The following is a 22,359-nucleotide window of genomic DNA, read 5'->3' as shown; positions in this document are numbered from 1 at the left end:
CGGGCCACATTTGGCCCGCGGGCCTTGAGTTTGACATATGTGGTGTAGTGGGTCTAAATGACCCACCTCCCAATGTTAAAGTGCCTAGGATAGCACAAGGGTTAAATGAAAGCACAGAACTGTTAATTTTTCAGGATTATTAACGTCAGACTTAATTACATACGATTCCTGATCAATCTCGGTTCTTGTGTGTTAAAGAAGCACTAAAAGGAGCAAAGTGATCACATTTGTGGTTAAAACTGTGAAACTGTTCTTCATCATCTTCTTTCCTGGTCAGCGGCTTCGTAACCGTGTTTGATCCAAAGCAAACTAAATTTATTCTGCAGAGCAGTTGAATCAAATCCATCAGACGCCTATTGTGTGGAACGTCTGTCAGTCAGCATCAGCAAGCAATGGTAATATCAATACTGAGACATTAACATCACCAAGTGGGGGCCCTTGGGCAAGGCCCTCAACGCTACTGCCTTCCTGTGAATGTGCATGAATGACCCCAGTGAAGGTCATGGCCATGGTGATGGCCGTAGGCGCGTACTGGCAGCCACGCCTCTGTCAGTCTGCGCCAGGGCAGCAGTGGCTACAACAGTAGCTTACTGTCACCAAGTATTAATGAGGAGTGAAGGAATAATGGACGCGCTCCGAGAGTTATGTATATTATGAAATCCTAACACATTTTTAATGTGTGGAATAAAATTCAGCTCAGAGTCAAAAAAGTACGCCCAGGTTTCTCACACATGGAGAATGATTGAAGTTCCCGAGTTTGAGTAAATTCATCTGTCTCTCTGGACTTTTGAAAATCTAAACTGATACTCCTGTTGGTCCAGAAGTCTACCGCCCTCTTTGTCCCAGAGGAACTCTGGCTTCCCACCAATGGGAGGGCAGAATTCCTCAGTGACAGCCTGGGCTGTGACAGATGGCTCCCCTCCTGTAGAAGTCTTCCAGAAATCCAGATCACTGACTCACAACCAGGAAGAGTCCACCTGGATGGAGGCGGGGCAGCACAGGTGGGCGGGGCAGCACAGGTGGAGCAGCTGAAGTGGAAAAGTCAGATTCAGCCTGTGAGCCTTCCTGGAATCAAACCCTCAACCTGCCTGCTGTCTACCAAGTGAACACCCACTGCTGCACAGTCAGAGGATCAGGAGCGTCAGGTTATATTCTGACGCTCGTCAACATGGTGGACATGAAAAAAGGGGCGGGGCTTCTTGTTGGAGGTGAAACGACTGTCAGGAGCTGCAGAATGTTTGTAAAGTGACCTGAGAATTTGAGATGAAGATGGAGGAAGACACATCCCATAAACACAGAAGGACGTTCAGAGAAAAATAAAAGACAGAGAACAAGTTCAACCAAAATCCTGACAGTCACTGGGAGGAGGGGTGGAGCTTCAAGCTTGACAGTTACAGTCAGGTCCATATTTTATGGGACACCAACACAATTCCAGCATTTTTGGCTCTATACACCACCACAATGGATTTAAAATGAAACTAACAAGATGCAAGTCAACTGTCAGCTTTAATTTGAGGGTATTTACATCCAGATCAGGTGAGCGGTTCAGGAATTACAAGTTTGCATATTTGCCTCCCACCTGTTAAAGATCCAAAAGTAATGGGACAGAACAATAATCATAAATCAAACATTCACTTTTTAATACTTTGTTGCAAATCCTTTGCAGTCAATCCCAGTCTGAAGTCTGGAACGCATAGACATCACCAGAAGCTGGGTGTCAGCCTTCAGTGCAACTGTCTTCACTTCCTGCTTGTTCTTAGGACATTTTGCTCAGTCGGATTCAGGTCATGTGATTGACTTGACCTTTGCATAACATTGCACTTCTTTCCCGAATTAAGAGAGTCTTTGGCTGCTGTTGCTGCAAGCTTTGGATCATTGTCCATCTGCACTGTTAAGCTCCGTCCAATGAGTGCTGAAGCATTTGGCTGAACATGAGCAGATAATATTGCCCAAAACACTTCAGAGTTGTTCCTACTGCTTTTGTCAGCAGTCACATCATCAATAAATACAAGAGAACCAGGTCCATCAGCAGCTCTACATGCCCACACCATGACATTACCACCACCATGCTTCACTGATGAGGTGATATGTTGAGGATCATGCACAGTTCCTTTCCTTCTCCATTATCTTCTCTTTCCATCACTCTGGTACAAGTTGATCTTGGTCTCATCTGCCATGGGATGTTGTTCTGGAACTGTGAAGACTGTTTTAGATGTCGTTTGCTAAACTCTGATCTGGCCTTCCTGTCTTTGAGGCACACTAATGGTTGACATCTTGCAGTAAACCCTCTGTATTCACTCTGGTGAAGTCTTCTCTTGATTGTTGATGTAAATTCAGTAATTATAATTGTAATTCTGTAATTCTTATTTCCAAAACACCCAAAATAATCATTTTCTAAGCATGCATATTTACAAATGCTGGTGTTCTGTATTATTTTGTGTTTGTACATATTTATTAATGATCATATTCATGTATTTATTGTATGCATTTATTATTTAACAAAAACACTATAATTTGTTCACAGAATTAATATCTGATTCACAGCTATTTTTTTAAATTAAGAAATGGTTATGGTTTTGTTTTTTAAAAGTTAATACCAATGTGCCTGGCAGCTACTTGACTTATTCATTTTTTATCCTGTTTACAGCAATTTGGTACTAAATGGCACTGCTGTTCATGTTCACTATTGTTTAAACTGAATTTTACAGACAGTATTACTGATTTCAACAATGTTACACAAAAGTCTGTTATTCATTACACCAAATAGGACACAACTTGTTTATTATCACAGTGTTTAAAAACGAAAAAATAATGGGGAAATATTTTCCAAAAAACAGTTTTTCAAGTTCTTCTTTCTTAATATTTTCTTAATTCTTTGATATATTGTGAGTTGTTAAGAGACGAGATATATCGATTATCACATTATCGTCATATCGTGATAGTATCGTTATTGTGAGCAATGTATCGCAAATCGTATCGTATCGTGAGGTACCCAGTGATTCCCAGCCCTAGCTCAGAGACACGAGTCTGTCTGCGTTCAGCGGCTGATTGCACTACATCTCCCATGATGCATTGGGTTAAAGTGACAGCGTCTCAACACACAGGTCTTGCTTGTTAAACATCTTGAAACTTCAACGAACACACAAACAGTTATTAAATCTTTTAACTTAACTTTTATTGCATCGTTTAGAAGAAACAGCTGCAACTTCCAGCTTTTTCTGCCACAATTATCACAAAAATGCATGGGAGATTGGAGGGGTTTTACATCAATACAGACTATAGAGTTTTTGCTTTTTGTCTAATTTTTTGGATGCTGGTGTGCTGCGGGATTTTTGTCAAGGTTAAAGTGTGTGCAAAAAAAAAAGATTGAAAAACACTGGTTTAAAGTAAATAAAAAAAAAAATTAAAAAAAACGGAAAACCAGAAAATTGGAAAAGAGTTTTAACTTGACAGTTCACTTGAAAGAAACATTGAAAATAAAAATTTAACATTTTTTTAAAACTTGAATAAAAAGAAAAGTGTAAACATAAAAATTAACAAAAGATGTTCTGTATTTTCAACATTTTTTTTCTCTTCCTCTTTGCTTTAAATTCTCGGTTTTCAGGCTCAATTCAGTTTTCGAGCTTTCACTGCCAAACGGATCCTATTTTTACATGATTGATAGAGCTTTGAGCGAATTGACTACCGGGACATAATTTCCAATGATGCCCAAAGAGGTTATAGTGATGAGAGACCGTTTCTGCTCTGGAACGATGTCTGTTCATGTCTGTGTTCATGTTTGTGTCTGGACCCCCCACCCCCCGGATGTACTAAACTTTGAGAGAACATTTTCGCTCCCGTGGTGTCAAGTTTGAAATTCTTCATGTCTGAACAGAAAGACACGATTAGCGCGAAAGAAACTCTTTGATTGCATCTTTGTCATGCTAAACAGAAACTTAACTCAGCAATATCAAAGATAGGTAAAAAGTGAGATGACACAAAGCGTATGCAAAAACTTTTTTGGCTGTGGCAATAGTGGCAGTTTTATCTAAGTCAGAGTAGTCAGCAAAAGCAAAGATAGGAAAAAGTGAGATGTAACACAACGCATGCAAAAACATGCGTTTTGCAAATGCAAAAAAAATTTTTTGAAAGCAAAAAAAATGTGAAAGCAAAAAAAGAAACAACTGGTGACCTATCCACGGTGTCCCCTGCCTTTGCCCATAAGTGGCCGGGATAAGCTCCGGCAACCCCGTGACCCCAAAAGGGATAAACGGAAGAAAATGAATGTATGAAAGCCAAAAAAATGTGAAAGCAATATAAAAAATAATTGAAAAGCAAATACTTAATATTTTTTTTGCAACTTAGAAAGCTTTGTGTGCAACGTAGTGGCAGAAATGTCATAATAGTGATGCATTAGATCAAAACTCCAAGTTGAGAAGATCAGTCCACCGGGGGAGCTGCAGCACAATAACTGTCCACTTGATGCTGAGAGAGACAGTGGAGCTGATCTCAGATCAGTTCCTGCTGCAGCTCTGACACTCATCTCCACTTCCTCTGATTCCTCCATCACTCTGCTCTCCACCTCCCAGGAACACCGTCCAGTCACAACATCTCTGCAGACCAGCTGCTGCTGCTGCTCCTCTCTGCTCCTCCAGGAGGAACATCAGTCATTCCACCTCCACCTACAGACAGAAAGTGTAGAGACAGAGATGAAGGAGTGTCTCCTGATCCTGGTCTGTCAGTCAGTGATGCAGCACAGCAGCAGAAAGAGCAGCAGGAGCTTCAGTCCTGTTCAGAGCAGCAGCTTCCTGTCATCTTCACCTGTTGGAGCTTCTGCTGCTCTGATTGGCTGACTGTTGTCCTGAAGCCTGTCATCATTCTCCTCAGAGCTTCACTGAGAAGCTGCAGCTTCACAGGAAACTCTGCATCTTTGCTCTCAGACTAACTTTAGGACCAAACATCTGGAAGCAGCTGGACTGACTCCAACCCTCTACTGACCTCAGAGTCTGCAGTTTGGAGTTTGGACTCTCCACCAGATCCTGGAGCTGCTGAACATCTGAAGACTGAAGGTAGTTGTATCTCAGGTCCAGTTCTGTCAGGTGGGACGGGTTGGACTTCAGAGCTGAGACCAGAGCAGCACAGCTGGACTTTGACAAACTGCAGTTCCTTAACCTGAATCCAGATCAAATAGTTGATTTTAAAGACAAAGTTTGTGCTTTTCAACCTTATTCATCAAACACTGAAATCTCTGATTTTAATTTTTTTGTTCTTGGACAAAAACCTTAAAGGAGAAATAAACAGTTTTCCTGCTTTTATCAGGAATATTTGCAAACTGTTAGAACAGATGTTTGCATTTGTTGAGCATTTCTTCCTGAGCTTCGTTAACAGCAGCACAGGAAGAAATGCTGTCACATTATTCTAATGCATCATGGGAGTTGTAGTGAATGCAGTGGGGCTGATGTCGGACAGACTCGCGCCTCTGAGGTTCATTCTTTTATTCAATTTTTACATGATTTGACAACGGATCCCCGGTAAGCTTCTAGGTGTGCTCAAATGATCAGTGATCCGTTTGGATCACTAGCCGTGGTTCTGCACAGACGTGTGCCGAAGATTGCCCCCCCCCCCTCCATGTGCTCAAATCAAATTGCATGTTTACATCAAACGCCATGCGGGCATCTAATTCGCATACTCCGCCTTTGATTTAACACACATCAAAGTTGCAGCTGGACACTTGTCAAAAGTTATTCTCCCCCTTCTTATAAAAGACATGGGAGATCCGGTGTATTATTTTTTAAAGAGCTCCACAAAGCTGTTGACAAACTACTCGGTGTGAAACATGAGCCTTTTTGATTAACACAAAGCTTATATTCTGGAGATGTAAATGTTTTTAAATTTGTTTCCCGCGGCACACCTGACCATCTCTCACGGTACACTGGATGAAAAACACTGATCTAAACCAATGAGAGCCCTCCAAGTGCCAGTGGTTTAAAAAATTTTTTTTTTTTAAATCTGATAAATCGTACACACGCATTAATGAATTGTGCTTGTACTGTTGCGCAACTGTGCATGCACACACGTTGCGTGTGTGCATGCAAACAACGTAGACTCGTTGTTTGCAGGCAGGGGACGGTGTTAGTCATGCTAACAATGTTTAGCCGTGGATGAACTTAAATTGGAATAACATCGGCCTTCATTTTGTCTGGAACTGACTGGAAACACAAATTTACATGATTGTTTGTACGGTTTCTCAGGACTGTTTATTCAAAGCTGCCTCCGCCCGTCCCAAAGCTGCTCCTCTGCTTGGAGATACAAATCTCCCGGGAGACACGGTTCTCCTGAGTCCAGATTGCCTCGTCCGTAGCACACCCCGTAACAAAGCCCCTCCCCTGCCCGCAAACACTAAGCTACGAGACCGGCTGCTTCACTCAGAGACATGGTTCACTCGGGTGGAGCAGCTGGTTTATTCTAACAGCCACAACTATTTTTACAATGTGGGTGGTTGCAAAATCTCTATTTAAAAATCACAAAGAATAATGTCAAAAACACCAAACAATTATGTCAGACAAACCTTATGAGGGAAAAGAAATTAAATGAAGGCCCAAGCAGATCTCTAGGCCACGCTGTGACAATGTCACATTACACTGATGTTGTGCAAAACATAGTTAGAGGAAAATACTTAAGACATGGTACTATCAGGAATTTATGTTTTGTATAGAAAATGTGTAATGTATGTATTCCTGCTGTGGAAAAGGGTGGTTGCCTGATTTTTCATGTAAATTATGCTTCAAAAGGAAAAGAATCAAAACTAAATAATTGGGGAACTTCAGTAAAAGACTATATAAGAGGGTGGTGACGAGATGGCGTGGCCAGCTGACTTCCTCGGCAACGCTGGTGAGGGGTGTGGCGCGAGGATTTTCCCTGTCATACAACACGTTTGTCGCACAAACAGCAGACAAAGTCCACTTCCTCTTTCTGCTCAGCTCTTCTCCAAACAGCACTGAATCATGGGAGAATTTCAGCAGCAGGATGCTGGAAAGTCTTCCTCCCAGTTTTCAGGAGATGATCTTCCAGTCCTTCTCTGCTGCAGCCCTTCAAGCAGAGACTTTCAGCTCCAACAGATCAAAGCAGAGAGAAGAAGGAAGTGATGAGGAAGAGTCAGCAGCAAATGTTGGACATTGATCCCTGATCAAGCATGACTTCAGCTCTGAATGAAGAGTCAGAAGCTGCTGGGAGCTTTGATGGATGATGTGATGATGTTTGTGGATGAAAAGGTGAGGATGTTTGTGGAGGATGTGTCTGTCAGAGCAGCATCCAGCTGCAGCTTGACTCTGTCACTGTCTGCTCACAAACATCAGCCGCTGGACTCTCAGCTGCATCTGCTGAAACACAGCAGCAGGACTCAGAGTGCATGTGAGCGTGCACGGCTGCTTCCTTTACACGCTTTAATGGAGTTTGTTGGAGCAAAGACACAAAGAAGAGCTGATGGCTGAAAGCAGAACTTTGTGGAGCACAAATGTCAGCAGACAGCTTTGAAACAAGCAGCTGCAGGAAGAAAAGAAGAAGTTCTTCTGCAGATCTTTGAAGAGAACAAGCAGCTGCAGGAAGAAAACAAGAAGTTCTTCTGCAGATCTTTGAAGAGAACAAGCAGCTGCAGGAAGATGCTGCTGCAGATCAGAATCTGGACATTTCTGCTCACTGTGGGTCAACACAACTTTGTCATCATATTGATCTGAACACAACTGAAACATGGAGTCTGACCTCAGAGTCTGCAGTCTGCAGTCTGGACTCTCCAGAAAACCACACAGATGATGAACTCCTGAATCCTGCAGGTTCTGGTTCCTGCTCAGGTCCAGTTCTGTCAGATTAGACGGGTTTTTCTTCAGAGCTGAGACCAGAGCTTTACAGCTGATCTCTGACAAACTGCAGTTCTTCAACCTGCAATCAGACAGAAAAGTGTGTTCAGGAGCAGTGATGCAGCTGGAGGTCCAGGAACTTGGTCCATTCAGTCAGGTGGGACCTGCCCTGATGACAGACTGATAGATGATAATTTCAGGTGAAATTTTGGGCTGAAAAATAAGAAAATTCAGATTGAATTGAATTGGTAACACTTTATATTAAAGTCTTCATCTTGAATCCAATATTGTAATATGCACTTTCAAATGACATTATCAAACTGTAAAGGGAATTGTTAATTCAGAATTGAAGATCATTTTGAATTATGGGTAAAGAGAAAGTCCATAGAAACATCTTTATCACATTTAATGAATCCAACACAAATCAAGTGAACAAAGAAAGTTTAAACCCTCTGCAGATATTTTACAGAGGAAAAGATTCAAGAAAACAAATTTAAAGATTCATGAAAACCTTTAAAAGAGACATTAAAGAATTTTCCAACAAAGATAAACTAGACAGAACTCTGTTAAGAATCTTTAGCACAGAAAAAGGACAGGTGCAAAAAGAGCGCCTGTCCTTTTTGCCTCTTATTAAAAAGCAGCACTTCTTTTTTATTTCAAGTATTTATTTGTATAAATTTCTGGTAGAAATACAAGAAAAAGGCCCCCCTCCCTGTATTACATTGTACCCATTTTCTTGCAATACAGGGTTCTAAACTGTTGCTTCTGTCTTTGCAGCTCTACTTAGACTCAGAGCCGCCAAAGACAGAGAGACAGCAGGGACGGTGAGAGAAACTGCTCGACCATGGAGAACTGAAGAGATGTAACAGTGAAGCTCTTGTCTAAGATTAAGATAAGATTAAGAATTTATTGCCATTTGTACATTTAAAACAAGTACATTGGAATTTTTCTTCAGCAGCATTCAAGTCAGGGTGAATTACAGAGGACATCAAAGTAACAAAAACTAAAAAGGCTCATAAATAACCTGCTCAGTAGCCTTGTGGTAGAGTGTCAGCCCTGTGACTGGAAGGTCGTGAGTTCAAATCTAGGCCGAGTCACATCAAAGACTCTTAAAAATAGGACCCTGCTTGACACTCAGCATTAAGGGGTTGGATTGGGGGGGGTTTAAACTACCAAATGGTTCCTGAGTGCGGCTGTGTCTGCAGCTCACCGCTCCCCCAGATAGATACATAATGGGATTTTGACTTTACATAAGATGAGGAACAAAATTTAAGATTTGAACATTTTTTATAAAAAATAAAGTATAACAATATTGCAGTGTCCTAACCGTTTCATAATAGCACTTTTTATCATCTTTGTAACATAATTGTTCGATTCACTGTTCAATGCACTTAGTGTCCCAGCTAGTTAGCTGTGGAGGAAAGTCCTGACATGACTGATACTGCACAGCTGGACATGCAAATTTTACATAAATTGTGCACACCTGATATATGTGAATACCTCTCTGAAAAAAGAAATCAGTAAGAGTGAGTGCAGTCAGCAGCAGCATACAGTAAGGTGGGAATGGGAGGGTCAGTCATCGTTCTCTAGTCATGTCAGCAGTCAGTCATTGATCTGAACACAACTGACCTCAAAGTCTGCAGTCTGCAGTCTGGACTCTCCAGAAAACCACACAGATTAAGAACTCCTGAATCCTGCAGGTTCTGGTTCCAGCTCAGGTCCAGTTCTGTCAGATTAGACGGGTTTTTTTTCAGAGCTGAGACCAGAACTTCACAGCTGATCTCTGACAAACTGCAGTTCTCCAACCTGAAATCAGACAGAAAAGTATCTCGAATTTGTGTTTGTTGGTATTGCCTGCTCAGCAGTTGTTTTTGGTTGTTTTTGGTTATTTCGAGTATTAAAGATTTTGGGTGACTTGAAACTTCCTGCCTCATCTTCTCTGCATTTTGGGTACTTATTCAGCCCCCCCTTAGTGACAAAATCAGAGAAAAACAGATAGAACTTCTTGTAGAGAATCAACATTTAACCCTTGTGCTATCCTAGGCCCTTAAACATTGGGAGTGAGGGTCATCTAGACCCACTAGACAGTGCGCTGAACCTTTTTTCTTCAATGATTTGTGATCTTAGGGGATCTTAAGGGGGCCGTGATGCAGCGGTAGGGCGGTCGACCCATGATCGTAAGATTGCAGGTTCGATTCCCGCTTTGCACGCCCATGAGTCGAAGTGTCCTTGGGCAAGACACTGAACCCCCCCTTGCCTCTGGTGGTAGGCGGGCGCCTGTGTTTGGCACCGGAGCGACCACCAGTGTGTGACTGTGTGTGTGAATGTGTGAGTGACTGGGTGAATGGGTCTGTGACTGTAAAGCGCTTTGTCCTTGTAGGTCGAAAAGCGCTATACAAGTATACGCCAAACGCCATCTTTACTGGTGTCCATGGATTACATAAAATCTTTCCACCTTTATCCAGCTTTGTCATGGTAGGGAGAACAGGTCAATGGAAGGGGGGGTCATCTAAGATAGCACAAGGGTTAAATGAAACTGACCTGAGAGTCTCCAGTTTACAGTCTGGACTCTCCAGTCCAGCTGACAGTAGCTTCACTCCTGAATCCTGCAGGTTGTTGTAACTCAGGTCCAGATGTCTGAGTCTGGAGGACTGAGAGCTGAGAACTGAGGACAGAGCTGCACAGCTTCTCTCTGACAGGAAACAGCTTTTCAGTCTGAAGAAACAAAGACAGACAGCAGTTATTGAATCTTTCATGTTTCCACTCAGATTCATTTGTTGACTGAAGGTGATTTTCCTGAGAGTTCTCACAGAGCTTTGTTGGAGGCTTTGACCACTGGCAGCAGCCTCAGTAGAGCCTCCTCTGAACCAGAGTATTTCCAAAGGTCAAACTCTTCCAGATCTTCTTCTGATGACAGTAAGATGAAGACCAGAGCAGACAACTGAGCAGGAGACAGTTTCTCTGTGGAGAGACGTTCTGACCTCAGGACCTGTTGGATCTCCTCCACTAGAGAACCATCATTCAGTTCATTCAGACAGTGGAACAGGTTGATGCTTTTCTCTGCAGGCAGATCCTCACTGATCTTCTCCTTGATGAACTGGACTGTTTCCTGATTGGTCTGTGAGCTACTTCCTGTCTGAGTCAGCAGACCTCGTAGGAGACTCTGATTGGTCTGCAGTGAAAGACCCAGGAGGAAGCGGAGGAACAAGTCCAGGTATCCGTTTGGACTCTGTAAGGCCTTCTTCACAGCACTCTGGTAGAACTGGACTGGACTGCTTTGAAGAAGGTCAGAGAGCCAATATTTCTTCTGTTCTTTCATGAGGTTGAGTCCAGAGGTGATGAAGGTCAGGTGGACATGAAGAGCAGCCAGAAACTCCTGAACACTCAGATGGATGAAGCAGAAGACCTTGTCCTGGTACAGGCCTCTCTCCTCTCTAAAGACCTGTGTGAACACTCCTGAGTACACTGAGGCTGCTCTGATATCGATGCCACACTCTGTCAGGTCGGATTCATAGAAGATCAGGTTTCCTTTCTGCAGCTGCTCAAAAGCCAGTTTTCCCAGAGACTCCATCATCTTCCTGCTCTCTGGACTCCAGTGAGGATCTGTCTCATCTCCTCCATCATACTTGACCTTCTTGACTTTGGCCTGAACCACCAGGAAGTGGATGTACATCTCAGTCAGGCTCTTGGGCAGCTCTCCTCTTCCTCTGCTCTTCAGCAGATCCTCCAGAACTGTAGCAGTGATCCAGCAGAAGACTGGGATGTGGCACATGATGTGGAGGCTTCTGGATCTCTGGATGTGGGAGATGATCCTGCTGGCCTGCTCTTCATCTCTGAACCTCTTCTTGAAGTACTCCTCCTTCTGTGGATCATTGAACCCTCTGACCTCTGTCACCATGTCAACACACTCAGCAGGGATCTGATTGGCTGCTGCAGGTCGTGTGGTTATCCAGAGGAGAGCAGAGGGAAGCAGGTTCCCCCTGATGAGGTTTGTCAGCAGATCAGCCACTGAGGTGGACTTTCTAGGGTCCTTCAGGATCCGAGTCTTGTGGAAGTCCAGAGGAAGTCGACTCTCATCCAGACCATCAAAGATGAAGAGGACCTGGAAGTCTTCAAAGCTGCAGATTCCTGCTTGTTTGGTTTCAGGGAAGAAGTGATGAACAAGTTCCACCAAGCTGAACTTCTCCTCTTTCAGCACATTCAGCTCTCTGAAAGTGAATGGAAATGTGAAGTGGAGGTTCTGGTGGGCTTTGCCTTCAGCCCAGTCCAGAGTGAACTTCTGCGTTAAGACTGTTTTCCCGATGCCAGCCACTCCCTTAGTCATCACGGTTCTGATTGGTTCTGGTCTTCCAGCTGGGAGTTGGAAGAGCTCTTCTTGTCTGATGCTTGTTTCTGCTCTGTCTGCTTTCCTGGATGCTGCTTCAATCTGTCTGACCTCATGTTCTTCATTCAGCTCTCCTCTTCCTCCCTCTGTGATGAAGAGCTCTGTGTAGATCTCATTCAGAAGGGTTGGGCTTCCTGCTTTAGCCATCCCCTCAAACAAACACTGGAACTTCTTCTTCAGACTAGATTGGACGTTATGTCTACAAACAGCAGCAGATCCTGAATGAAGACAACAAACAGTAAATCAACTCTCTGCAGCCCTGAATGATGAGGGTTTGAATCCCTGTGGTTCCATGTGTTCAGACATCAGTAAATCTTCATTTCTCAGCAGCTGAAACCTTCAGAGAAATCCTCTTACTGCTCTGCACTCCATCAGCCAGCTCCTCCTGCTTCATTCTCCTCAGGAAGTTCACTGTGATCTTCATCAGTGACTCTCTGCTGCTCCTCTGCTCTTCATCTTCATCCTCCAGCTCCTCTTCATCCTCCTTGTGACTCAGAAGCTTCTGGATCTTCTTCAGCTCCTCCTTGACAAAAGTGACAATGTTGTCCTCCAGCAGCTGCAACAGAATTCCAGATGAATGAGCCAATCAGAGTGAAGTCATGGAGCCAAACATCAGCTCCATGTTGGACACACTGACAGTCCACTGGTGTCCAAAGTGCAGCATGGAGACGACTGTGGACAGAATGATGGGAAAGTAGTTGTTGTTCATGTACAGACCAGAAAGATGGAGTCCAGCTGTGTTTGATGCTGCTGGACAGACGGACCACTGGGAGTCTCTGAGCTCTGCTGGTCCAGTCTGTGGAGAATCAGCAACAATCAGATCCATTCTGTCTGTACTGGTGGGTTTAACCCAAAATAACTAGAGTCATGTCACAGCTAGAATGTTCTACAAACAAGTCAGTTCCAGTGGCCCTGAGGTAAACTGAGTTTGAGACCCCTGATCTACACCCACAACTGCAAACCCACACACTAGAACAACACTGCTGTTGAATTTACAGATGACATTGCAGTGGTGGGGGCTGATTCCCTCTGGGATGAGATGGTTTATAGCAGCGGTCTTCAACTAACACTGAAAGAGATCCAGTTAGAAAAACTGTCTTGAAATTGAGGTTTGGAAAAAAATTATTTCTAAGTATTCAGTGTAAAATATTTGTAAGTAGCCGAGGATTGTTGACATCTGCATGTAATTAATATCTATTCAATTTCAGTTGCATTTTATTTGTATAGCCCAAATTCACAACAATAGTCGTCTCAATGGGCTTCGTATCGGTAATTGTAAGGGAAACATACAATCCAAAAGCATCATAAATGCATAGAATTCAACAGGATCATATTAAAACTTTAACCAAACAGACTAACTAAACTGGCATTCCTACCCTTAGGCCTAAAAAAAACGGATTCCGGAACGAAGTAATCTCAGGGGTGCCAACATGAAGGAGGGATCCTCCCCCAGGACGGACATGCGATTTACCAGAACTCATAGAGAAGAACTAATTTATCTAACTATACCACTACATATTTAAAATCCAGCAGATAATCTTCATCCAGTTGAAGTTGGGGGACGGTTGGGGTGCGAGACAAGCCAGAGACAGGATCCACAGGCAATTTGGTTGGTAGAAAATCAATGTTCAACTAAAACTGGTTGAACATTGAAATTCTAAGTAAAAGATTCATTAAAGTGAATTGGAAATCTTTTTACGTTTATGTCATTTATGGACAAAGATGATCTGAAGTCCAGCTTTAAAAACTTTCAGAAAGTTTGTTTGTACTTTCTTCATTGATTCACTCCATCAAGGCTCCTTTACTCCACATGTGTCAAAGTCGAGGCCCATGGGCCAAATCCGGCCCAGCATGTAATTCTATCCGCCCCCAAGATAATTTTATACTGTTGATATTAGTCACCGAGTGACTGGATTGACTGAGTCAAAGCCCAGACCTAAATCCCAAAGAGAATCTGTGGCTGGACTCTAAAAGGGCTGTTCATGTCTGTATCCTAGCAACCTGACAGAAATTGAACAGTTTTGCAAAGACGAATGGAGCAAAATTCCTGCAGATGTACAGAATGACTGAGACGTATCCACACAGACTCAAGGCCCGTACACACCGGGACGAATATTCGCCAGGCGTTATTCGCCAGCGTTTTTCGCCACTTTTTTTGTGTTCACACCCAGGCGATTTTCGCTGACGATGAGCCGAGCGAACATGCAATTTCCTTCCCTGACATTAGATGGCGCTTAATGTAAAACAGAAATACTCCTGTACACAAGGTGGCGCTGTGCAACTTTACGCTTCTTAAATTCGCTTTTCACTCAGAAGAAGAGAGCAAGTATTTACGCGCTTGTCAGAATCATACAAAGAAAACATGAATATTTCAAGCACCAGTAGCTCCAACTGGTGCTTGGTTCGGGGATATTTTAGAATGTCCGTCATTATTTCTTCGCGGCAAGATAGATACTTGGCGTCTATCTTCTTCGCTGGTATGTGTGCTCAGCAAGGCAGTTTTGTGTTTGAGCGTCCCCAAGTTGTGTTTTACTGTAACTTCAGAAGCTCCAGACACGTGTGCAAAAGCGCCATTCTCATTGGTCGAGTAGATTTCGACGCAACGCGTCGAAGAAAAAAAACGAACCCGAGGCGTTTTTTTTTTTTTTGACGCTTTGACGCGTGGCGTTTTTTCGCGTCGGTGTGCACACTCTCATTGGTGCCCTTTGTTTAGTCACGCGGCGTTAAACGTCGGCGAAAATCGCCGGCGAAATTCGTCCCGGTGTGAACGGGCCTTCAGTGCTGTGATGGCAGCCAAAGATGAATCTACTAAATACTGACTGGAAGGAGGTGAATAACAATGCAAACAATTAACAATTGACAACAACTGACATTACTTTGTAGAATTCTGTTTTCACATCAACATTGAAGGTTTTTTCTAGTAAATTTGTGTGAGGACAGACACATTTTATGGACCATGAGAGATTTATGAAAGCAACAAAAGGGACTAAAATCCAAAGGAGTGAATACATTAGCAACGCACTGTAACTACTATATCATCAATAGTTGTATTAAAAACTTCATAATTTAACTATTTCAGGCTGTATGTCACTGATACACAAATGACCCAGAAACCTTAAATGGAAAAAACACAGTAAAATATATTTATATAATCAGAAATAATGTCAGGCATGAAAGGAATAAATGCTGAATTCACTTTCAGGATTATTGTTTATTTCATAACTTTGTTTAGTTAATTAAAAGGATGAGGATTTTCTAAAGCAGACTAAATCTAGATCCAGAAATGTTAGATTTAGTCTGAAGTATATTAACACCTGATCTAATTAATGTAGATCTACATGGTTTAGCTGTAGGAGCACAGCAACTACATTTATGGTTGATGATGTTTTTCTACAGAGAGGATGTCAGTTTCTAGAAAAAAAACAGAAAATATTCCTCTGGTATTTCTGGACTGAGGAGATCATGTTCATCTGAATCTTCTCTAGAAAAAAACCATCCTGACTGACTGGAGGAGAAACAAGTGGAATTGTCAGACTTGGAGAAATCAGCCACACTATGAAACCAAACTCAGACATTTTCAACGTGACAATCTCCCAAATCCAGAGAAAACTGGAACTTTTCTCCTGATTTGGTTGGAATCAGACTGGAGCTGCTGTCAGTCAGAGTCAGCAGTCAACATGTTTTCTTCTCCAACATCTCTGATGTCTCTCAGAGACTCTCAGAAGACTCAACTGAAAAGATCTCATCACACACATGATGCTCCAAGTGAGTCTGATCAGAGAGATCCAGAACTGAACCAGACCTCAAGTCCTTCATCTGAAAACTGTTGATCATCTGAACTAGAATCCAGCCTCCAAAAACTCTGACAAACACTCACCGTTCCACTTCTGGACTGATGTCCTTGAAGTAAGGATTTGGACTCTTTGACACGTCACTCCTGTTGGACTCACAGCTGGATCCAGAATCAGTTCGAGGTCTCTGTTGAATCCTGATGGAAAAACATTAGTTTTATTAGAAACATTTCTGTTCTGGAGGTGGATTAGATTGTCTTCCATGTTGAACTATTGAACTCAGATCATGAACAGACTGATCTGCAGTGAGACAGTCGGTTCAAACGCCCCCTTCTGACAACTGTGTGACACTGCATGCAGGTATTGTCACTAAGATAATGTATTTGTTTGTGGACAAAGACACACATTTGTAATCACAAACTAGTTTTCATATGATACTGTATTATTTTGAAAAACAAGATTGTTCTCAAAGGCTTCAGGTTTAACCCTAAATCTTTAAATTATGTGTCATTTCTACATGTCATCAATCTGTGAATTCCATCAGGCTGTAAATGAAGTGAAACAAAGTGAAATCTCCAATGACTTAGTCACTGTCTGATTAGAGATGGGAATGAGAAAGAAGCATTAACCGCAGTAGGGGACATTTCCAGGGACTTTATTTTGAAGGACAGACTTTCAGATCAGCAGGATTCTGCTTGTTTTCTCCAATTTCCATCAAGTCATTCTTCAGATTTACTCATTCATTTTCAGCCTCAGTTTCTGTCCTCATGGATCAACTCTTTGTATTCATAGAACAATATTGATGAGTAGAAAATCAATGTTGAACTAAGACTAAATTAGTTCAATAATAAATAAATTAAAGATTTATTATACTACAATTGAAATCTTTAAACCTTTATTTCATTTATGGACAAATAGAATCTAAAGTTCAGCACAAGGTTCATACGGTCATGGAAAACCTGGAAAAGGTTGGAAAATGAGACTGTAGTTTCTAAAAAGTTTGTGAAAAATGAATTCTTCTGTAAGGTTTTGGAAAAGTAATGAAGTTTCAATATTTTGGATGCAAAAACATAAGAATAAACTAGTTTATCATGATAATTTAATAGAAATTGTGGCAACAAATGTCTGTTCAAGGAGAAGTACCAACTGTGGATGATGAAGGTCAGGGTTCAACCACCAAATGGTTCCTGAACGTGGCTGTGTCTGAAGCTCACTGCTCCCCGGGGGAGGGGCCAACAGAGGAACACATTTGACACACCTAGGAGTGAACGCTGACGGGACTTGAACTTTAAATACACAAAACATTTAGCCTGGAATGACCTCAAAATAAGTGCCAGTGACATCATCAACAACTGTGTTCACCAGGATATCTCTGTTCTGTTTAGTTCTTCCTACTTTATCCACAAACATTACAGAGAAAAACTTTGGAGAAGTATTAAATATTGACCACTATGAAGCGTTTATTTTATTTATGACTCAATCCGGACGACAATATTGGGCACAAAGCAGCAAAGTCTGTGGGTGACCTGCTGGACAATCACGTTGTGGGCGTGGTCAACTTTATCAGACTTGGAGAAATCAGCCACACAATAAAACCAAACTCAGACATTTTCAACGCGAAAATCTCCCAAATCCAGAGAAAACTGGAACTTTTCTCCTGATTTGGTTGGAATCAGACTGGAGCTGCTGTCAGTCAGAGTCAGCAGTCAACATGTTTTCTTCTCCAACATCTCTGATGTCTCTCAGAGACTCTCAGAAGACTCAACTGAAAAGATCTCATCACACACATGATGCTCCAAGTGAGTCTGATCAGAGAGATCCAGAACTGAACCAGACCTCAAGTCCTTCATCTGAAAACTGTTGATCTTCTGAACTAGAATCCAGCCTCCAAAAACTCTGACAAACACTCACTGTTCCTCTGCTGGATGGATGTCCTTGAAGTCTGGATTTGGACTTTTTGACTTGTAGGACCCACAGCTGGATCCAGGTTTAGGTATCTGTAGAGTCCTGATGGAAAAAAAACATTTGTTTTATTAGAAACTCATTTCTTGTGTTCTGGAGGTTGATCAGATTATTTTCCATGTTGAACTATTGAACTCAGATCATGAACAGACTGATCTGCAGTGAGACAGTCGGATAAAACGCCCCCTTCTGACACCTGTGTGACACTGCATGCAGGTGTTGTTACTGGAATCATGGATTTGTTTGTGGACAAAAACACAAATCTTTAATGTAAAATTAGTTTCAAATGATACTATATTATAAAAAAACAAGATTGTTTTCAAAGGCATCAGACTGAACTAAATATTTAAAATAGTGAAATTTCTACATGTCATCAATCTCTGAATTCCATCAGGCTGTAAATGAAGAGAAACAAAGTGAAATCTCCAATGACTTAGTTACTGTCTGATTAGAGATGGGAATGAGAAAGAAGAATCAACTAATGTTAGCTACTTACAGTTCCACTTTTGAACTGATGACTTTGAAGTCAGGAGGTTTATCCCTTGATATGTCACCCCTTTTGGACCCCAAGCTGGAACCAGATCCAGATCCAGGTTGGTTCCTGTGAAGAATGAAGGTTGCTGGTGTGAGTCCTGAGCTCTGACATGGAGAAGATCATGGACAGTTGGAGATGTTCATCTCACCCCTGAGCTTTGCTCTGGTTGTCATGGTTACCATCTTTGCTTATAGAGGGAGTGGCTCCCTCCTGTGGTTCCTCCCACTGATCCATGCTGCTGGATTCACTGGATCCACATCAGCTCACACACACCTTCCACCTTCACCTGCAGAGGAAACCCTCATCATCATCAGAGGAAGCTGCCATCAGCTGCTGCACTTCTGCTCTCCCTCCACCAGGTGGAGACATGGAGCTGCAGCAGCAACATTTCCATTCAGTCACTTTGACAACGAAACAACAAACTTCCTGTTTCTACACTTCAGGAAACATGAAGCATCAAGAAAAACAGACAGAAATCAAAGAATGAGGAGAAAAGAAAGAAAGACATGAATTCTTCCTCTCAAAGCTCCAACAGAGACTTTGATTCCACTGTTGAACCTCTAGACTGGAAAACATTAGAGGTTACTTGTTCTACAGCAGGGGTCCCAAACTCGCAGCACGTGGGCTTTTGGCGGCCCCAAAGATGATATTTTGCGGCCCACGCCTTAATATGAAAGTTTAATGTTAATGCGGCCCGCCAGTCTGTATGAACGACACCTTTTCAATTTTGTGCTCGGAGTTGACGAACCAACCAATCACAGTGGAGTATATGACTCTTGGGGGCGGGACATTGACCGGGCTCGAAAGCAGGGGAACATTTAAGGCAGGAAACCTGACAGCCCCCTCCCCGGACCACATGAAGGAGTTCCTTACTTTATTTGTCAGAACGTATCTAAATACATGCAGTCAGTGCTGAACTTTTCTCTGGGTCGCACAGACCCGGAGGAGGGCTGAGGTTATGGTTACGCCGGTTAGGCGCGGCGCCAACCCAGCCCGCTCCCGCAGGAGATGGGTCGCTACGGAGAATAAAGGTCCCACATCTTGCGTGACAACTAACGGGGCTTTGGCATTAAGCACATGCCAGCGACAACACGATGTAGCCTTAGACACTGTTTGCTGTTTGGCTGTTTGAGTGTGCTTGAATTAACGGGCTTGACTCTCAAAAGGAATGATTGCCTCTCTTCTTATTTATTTCTGCTTGAGACTGTCCGGGGTCGTGCGGTGTATGGGCCACGGGCAGCTCTCCAACGAAGCCATCTAAATTATCAGTTGGCTTTAGCTACCCCACTAAAGTGACGGTCCGGCTGGGTCGTTACATTATGTTAATTTATCACTCAACTACAAAAACTGTCAGCACACATTTCCTAATGCATTGTTTGTAGTCATTTTTAGTCAGACACTCACAAGTTGTGTGTGTGTGCGTTGAAGTTGCGGCCCTCCCTCAGCTAGGCGCCGCCTTCAGTGGCCCCCAGGCACATTGAGTTAGAGACCCCTGTTCTAAAGTAATCCATTACTTTACAATATTACTCTCTGAATACTGTAACATGAGTACTGAGTTACTTTTTAGTTTGTTTCTTTGGAACAGCTGCAGAAGAAAAACTTTTGAAGAGACAAATTTACCACCAAGTTGTTCTCATTTCTATGTAGGAGGATTTGGTTTCATGAAGATTTCTGATAATAAAGTTTATTTCTGGTAAAGTGAAAACAATGTAAACACAATCAGAGGATCAGAATTAAACTTCAGTGAGTTTATTCCATAAAAAGAAAACTGAGTTTTTTCAGACTGGACACATTTGGTTTAAAGTGAACCAGAGTTTGTTTTTCCTAATAATCTGGAACATATTTTCAGTCTGATTAACCCAAGTGGATCCTGGTCTGGAACCAGGAACCGCCCTCTAACCCATATTTGGAGGTGGTCTCTGTTCATTTCCAATCAGACTGAGCTTCAGTTCTCTGAGATTCCTCAGTCTGAATACAAGAATACTCAGAGCGGAACATAGGAACCAAACGGCCACCGTAGCCGATGGTCATGTGATCTAAACAGATTTGGAATGTGATAAAACACAAGAGTAAAAAAAAAAAGACAAAAATAATAATTCTATCTTTGAAAAGATATGATGTGAAATCTAATTGAAAGCTGATTTTAAAAAGTGTGTCTTTAATTTCTTTTTAAAAACCTCCACAGTGGATGAGGCCCTCACATCCTCAGGTAGACTATTCCACAGACGAGGCTCATAGTTTCTATACGAGGCCTCAACGTGGTTTTTTGTCCTGACCCTGGACACCTTCAGCAGGCCTAACCTGAGGACCTAAGGGCTCTGGGAGGATCATACGTTAAAAGCCAGTCGGATATAAAAGAAGGACCAAGACCCTGATGTCAGTCTGAGAGGAACAGAGAGTTTGTTCACATGCAGCTCAGGAAAATGGCTGACAGTGAAGCTGAGAAGCTTTTCTTTCCATGTCTGTTAGAATCACAACCTTTCAAATCCACAAGATCCTGAAACTGAAGGAAAAAAAACAAATGGATTTGATGATGTAGAATTATTAGTTTGATTACAGATTCTATTGGATTTTTAGAGGAATATTGTCAGATTCTGTTTAGGATTGAGATGTTTTAAGGATTTAGATGTTTTTAGGATTTAGATGTTTTTAGGATTTAGATGATGTCTCTCCTCTGCTAAAGCTCAGAACTGAGCAGATTGAAATCTGAATGTGAACAAGTCAGAAAAGCCATTTGAGGAAGAGATTTGATCACAAAGAAAACATCAAACTGAAAGAATGTGGATCTTCCAGATCTGTCAGAGCTTCCAGGAAAAACTCTGACAGATTCCAACAGAGAGAAAGATGTGAGGAGCAGAAAAACACTTTAGTTTGACACTTTGATCAATGCAGGAAGTTTAGAAAAAGTCCAGAAAAAGAATTATTTTTCATTCTCAACTCATAACTTATGAAATTATAACTTTATTATCATATAATACTGACTCTTTTACCCCAAATCCTACAGGTTTATTCTTATAGAATTACTACTTTTGTCTCATAATTGTGCTAATTGATTCTATTTTGATGGAGGCTTCAATTCTCTGTCATAAAGTTCAAATGACCGAAATACAAAAACTACACAGACAACTCTGTGCCAAAAACAGACGAAACCCAACAACTAAAGTTTAGGGGCAGTGCAGGCTAACAGCAGATTGAAAACAATCATTTATGATGATATTAAAAAATAAAATTCATAGTTGAAGAAAAGCAGAAAAATCTTTGTTTTCATCCACTAATGCCTCATAGTCTCTCTGCTACAAACATTTCTATTTTAGGTTGTTTGTCTGATGGAATCTGAGAGTTCCTGAACATGGAATGAGGAAATATTACTCTACTGTGTTCCAGCACAGTTACCTGGAACTGTAATCTATTACTTTAGTAATGAGTTCTCACACAGACTTGGATGGAGGAGAACAGGAAGGTTTGGAGTCAGAAATGAAAAAACACAACAAGCATCAGCTGATTGTTGTTGACTTGATGAAGAAGAGTCCTCCATGTTGTTGATCCAACAATGATGAAGCTTTGGAAACAGCAGAGGGAGGAGAGTTTGCAGAGAAAGAAGAAGATCTTCTCCAAACATTCAGAAACAAACAGTCAAGTTAGTGAAGACAAAGTTCCAGAAACAAACTCACTTCAGTTTCTGCAAAGAGATGAAGAGGAAGAAGAGTCTCCACTCACCGTGTCAACGCAGCTGCAGCACTGATCACTGACTCACAACCAGGAAGAGTCCACCTGGATGGAGGCGGGGCAGCACAGGTGGGCGGGGCAGCACAGGTGGGCGGGGCAGCACAGGTGGGCGGGGCAGCACAGGTGGAG

The 22,359-nt window shown here is 42.2% G+C and overlaps 1 protein-coding gene across 1 annotated transcript; it reads right to left on the bottom strand.

Moving 5' to 3' along the window:
* Window positions 1-3,150: 3,150 nt before the first annotated feature.
* LOC144988709 (NACHT, LRR and PYD domains-containing protein 12-like) lies at window positions 3,151-22,359 on the bottom strand. The gene is made up of 13 exons (XM_078939533.1): window positions 22,222-22,359; window positions 18,653-18,790; window positions 18,466-18,570; window positions 17,919-18,014; window positions 16,094-16,204; window positions 12,934-13,012; window positions 12,574-12,772; window positions 10,643-12,434; window positions 10,374-10,547; window positions 9,462-9,638; window positions 7,738-7,914; window positions 4,978-5,151; window positions 3,151-4,661 (listed from the first exon to the last, which is right to left on the bottom strand). Exons 2-13 carry the CDS (start codon window positions 18,736-18,738, stop codon window positions 4,643-4,645), a joined length of 3,189 nt encoding a protein of 1,062 aa, XP_078795659.1. The 5' UTR covers window positions 18,739-18,790; window positions 22,222-22,359; the 3' UTR covers window positions 3,151-4,642.

Source organism: Oryzias latipes, chromosome 2, assembly GCF_053564925.1.
Source record: "Oryzias latipes strain Hd-rR chromosome 2, Olatipes_Hd-rR_3.1".
NCBI lineage: Eukaryota > Metazoa > Chordata > Actinopteri > Beloniformes > Adrianichthyidae > Oryzias > Oryzias latipes.
Note: the sequence above shows the minus strand (reverse complement) of the source record. Positions and strands in the feature narration are given on the sequence as shown.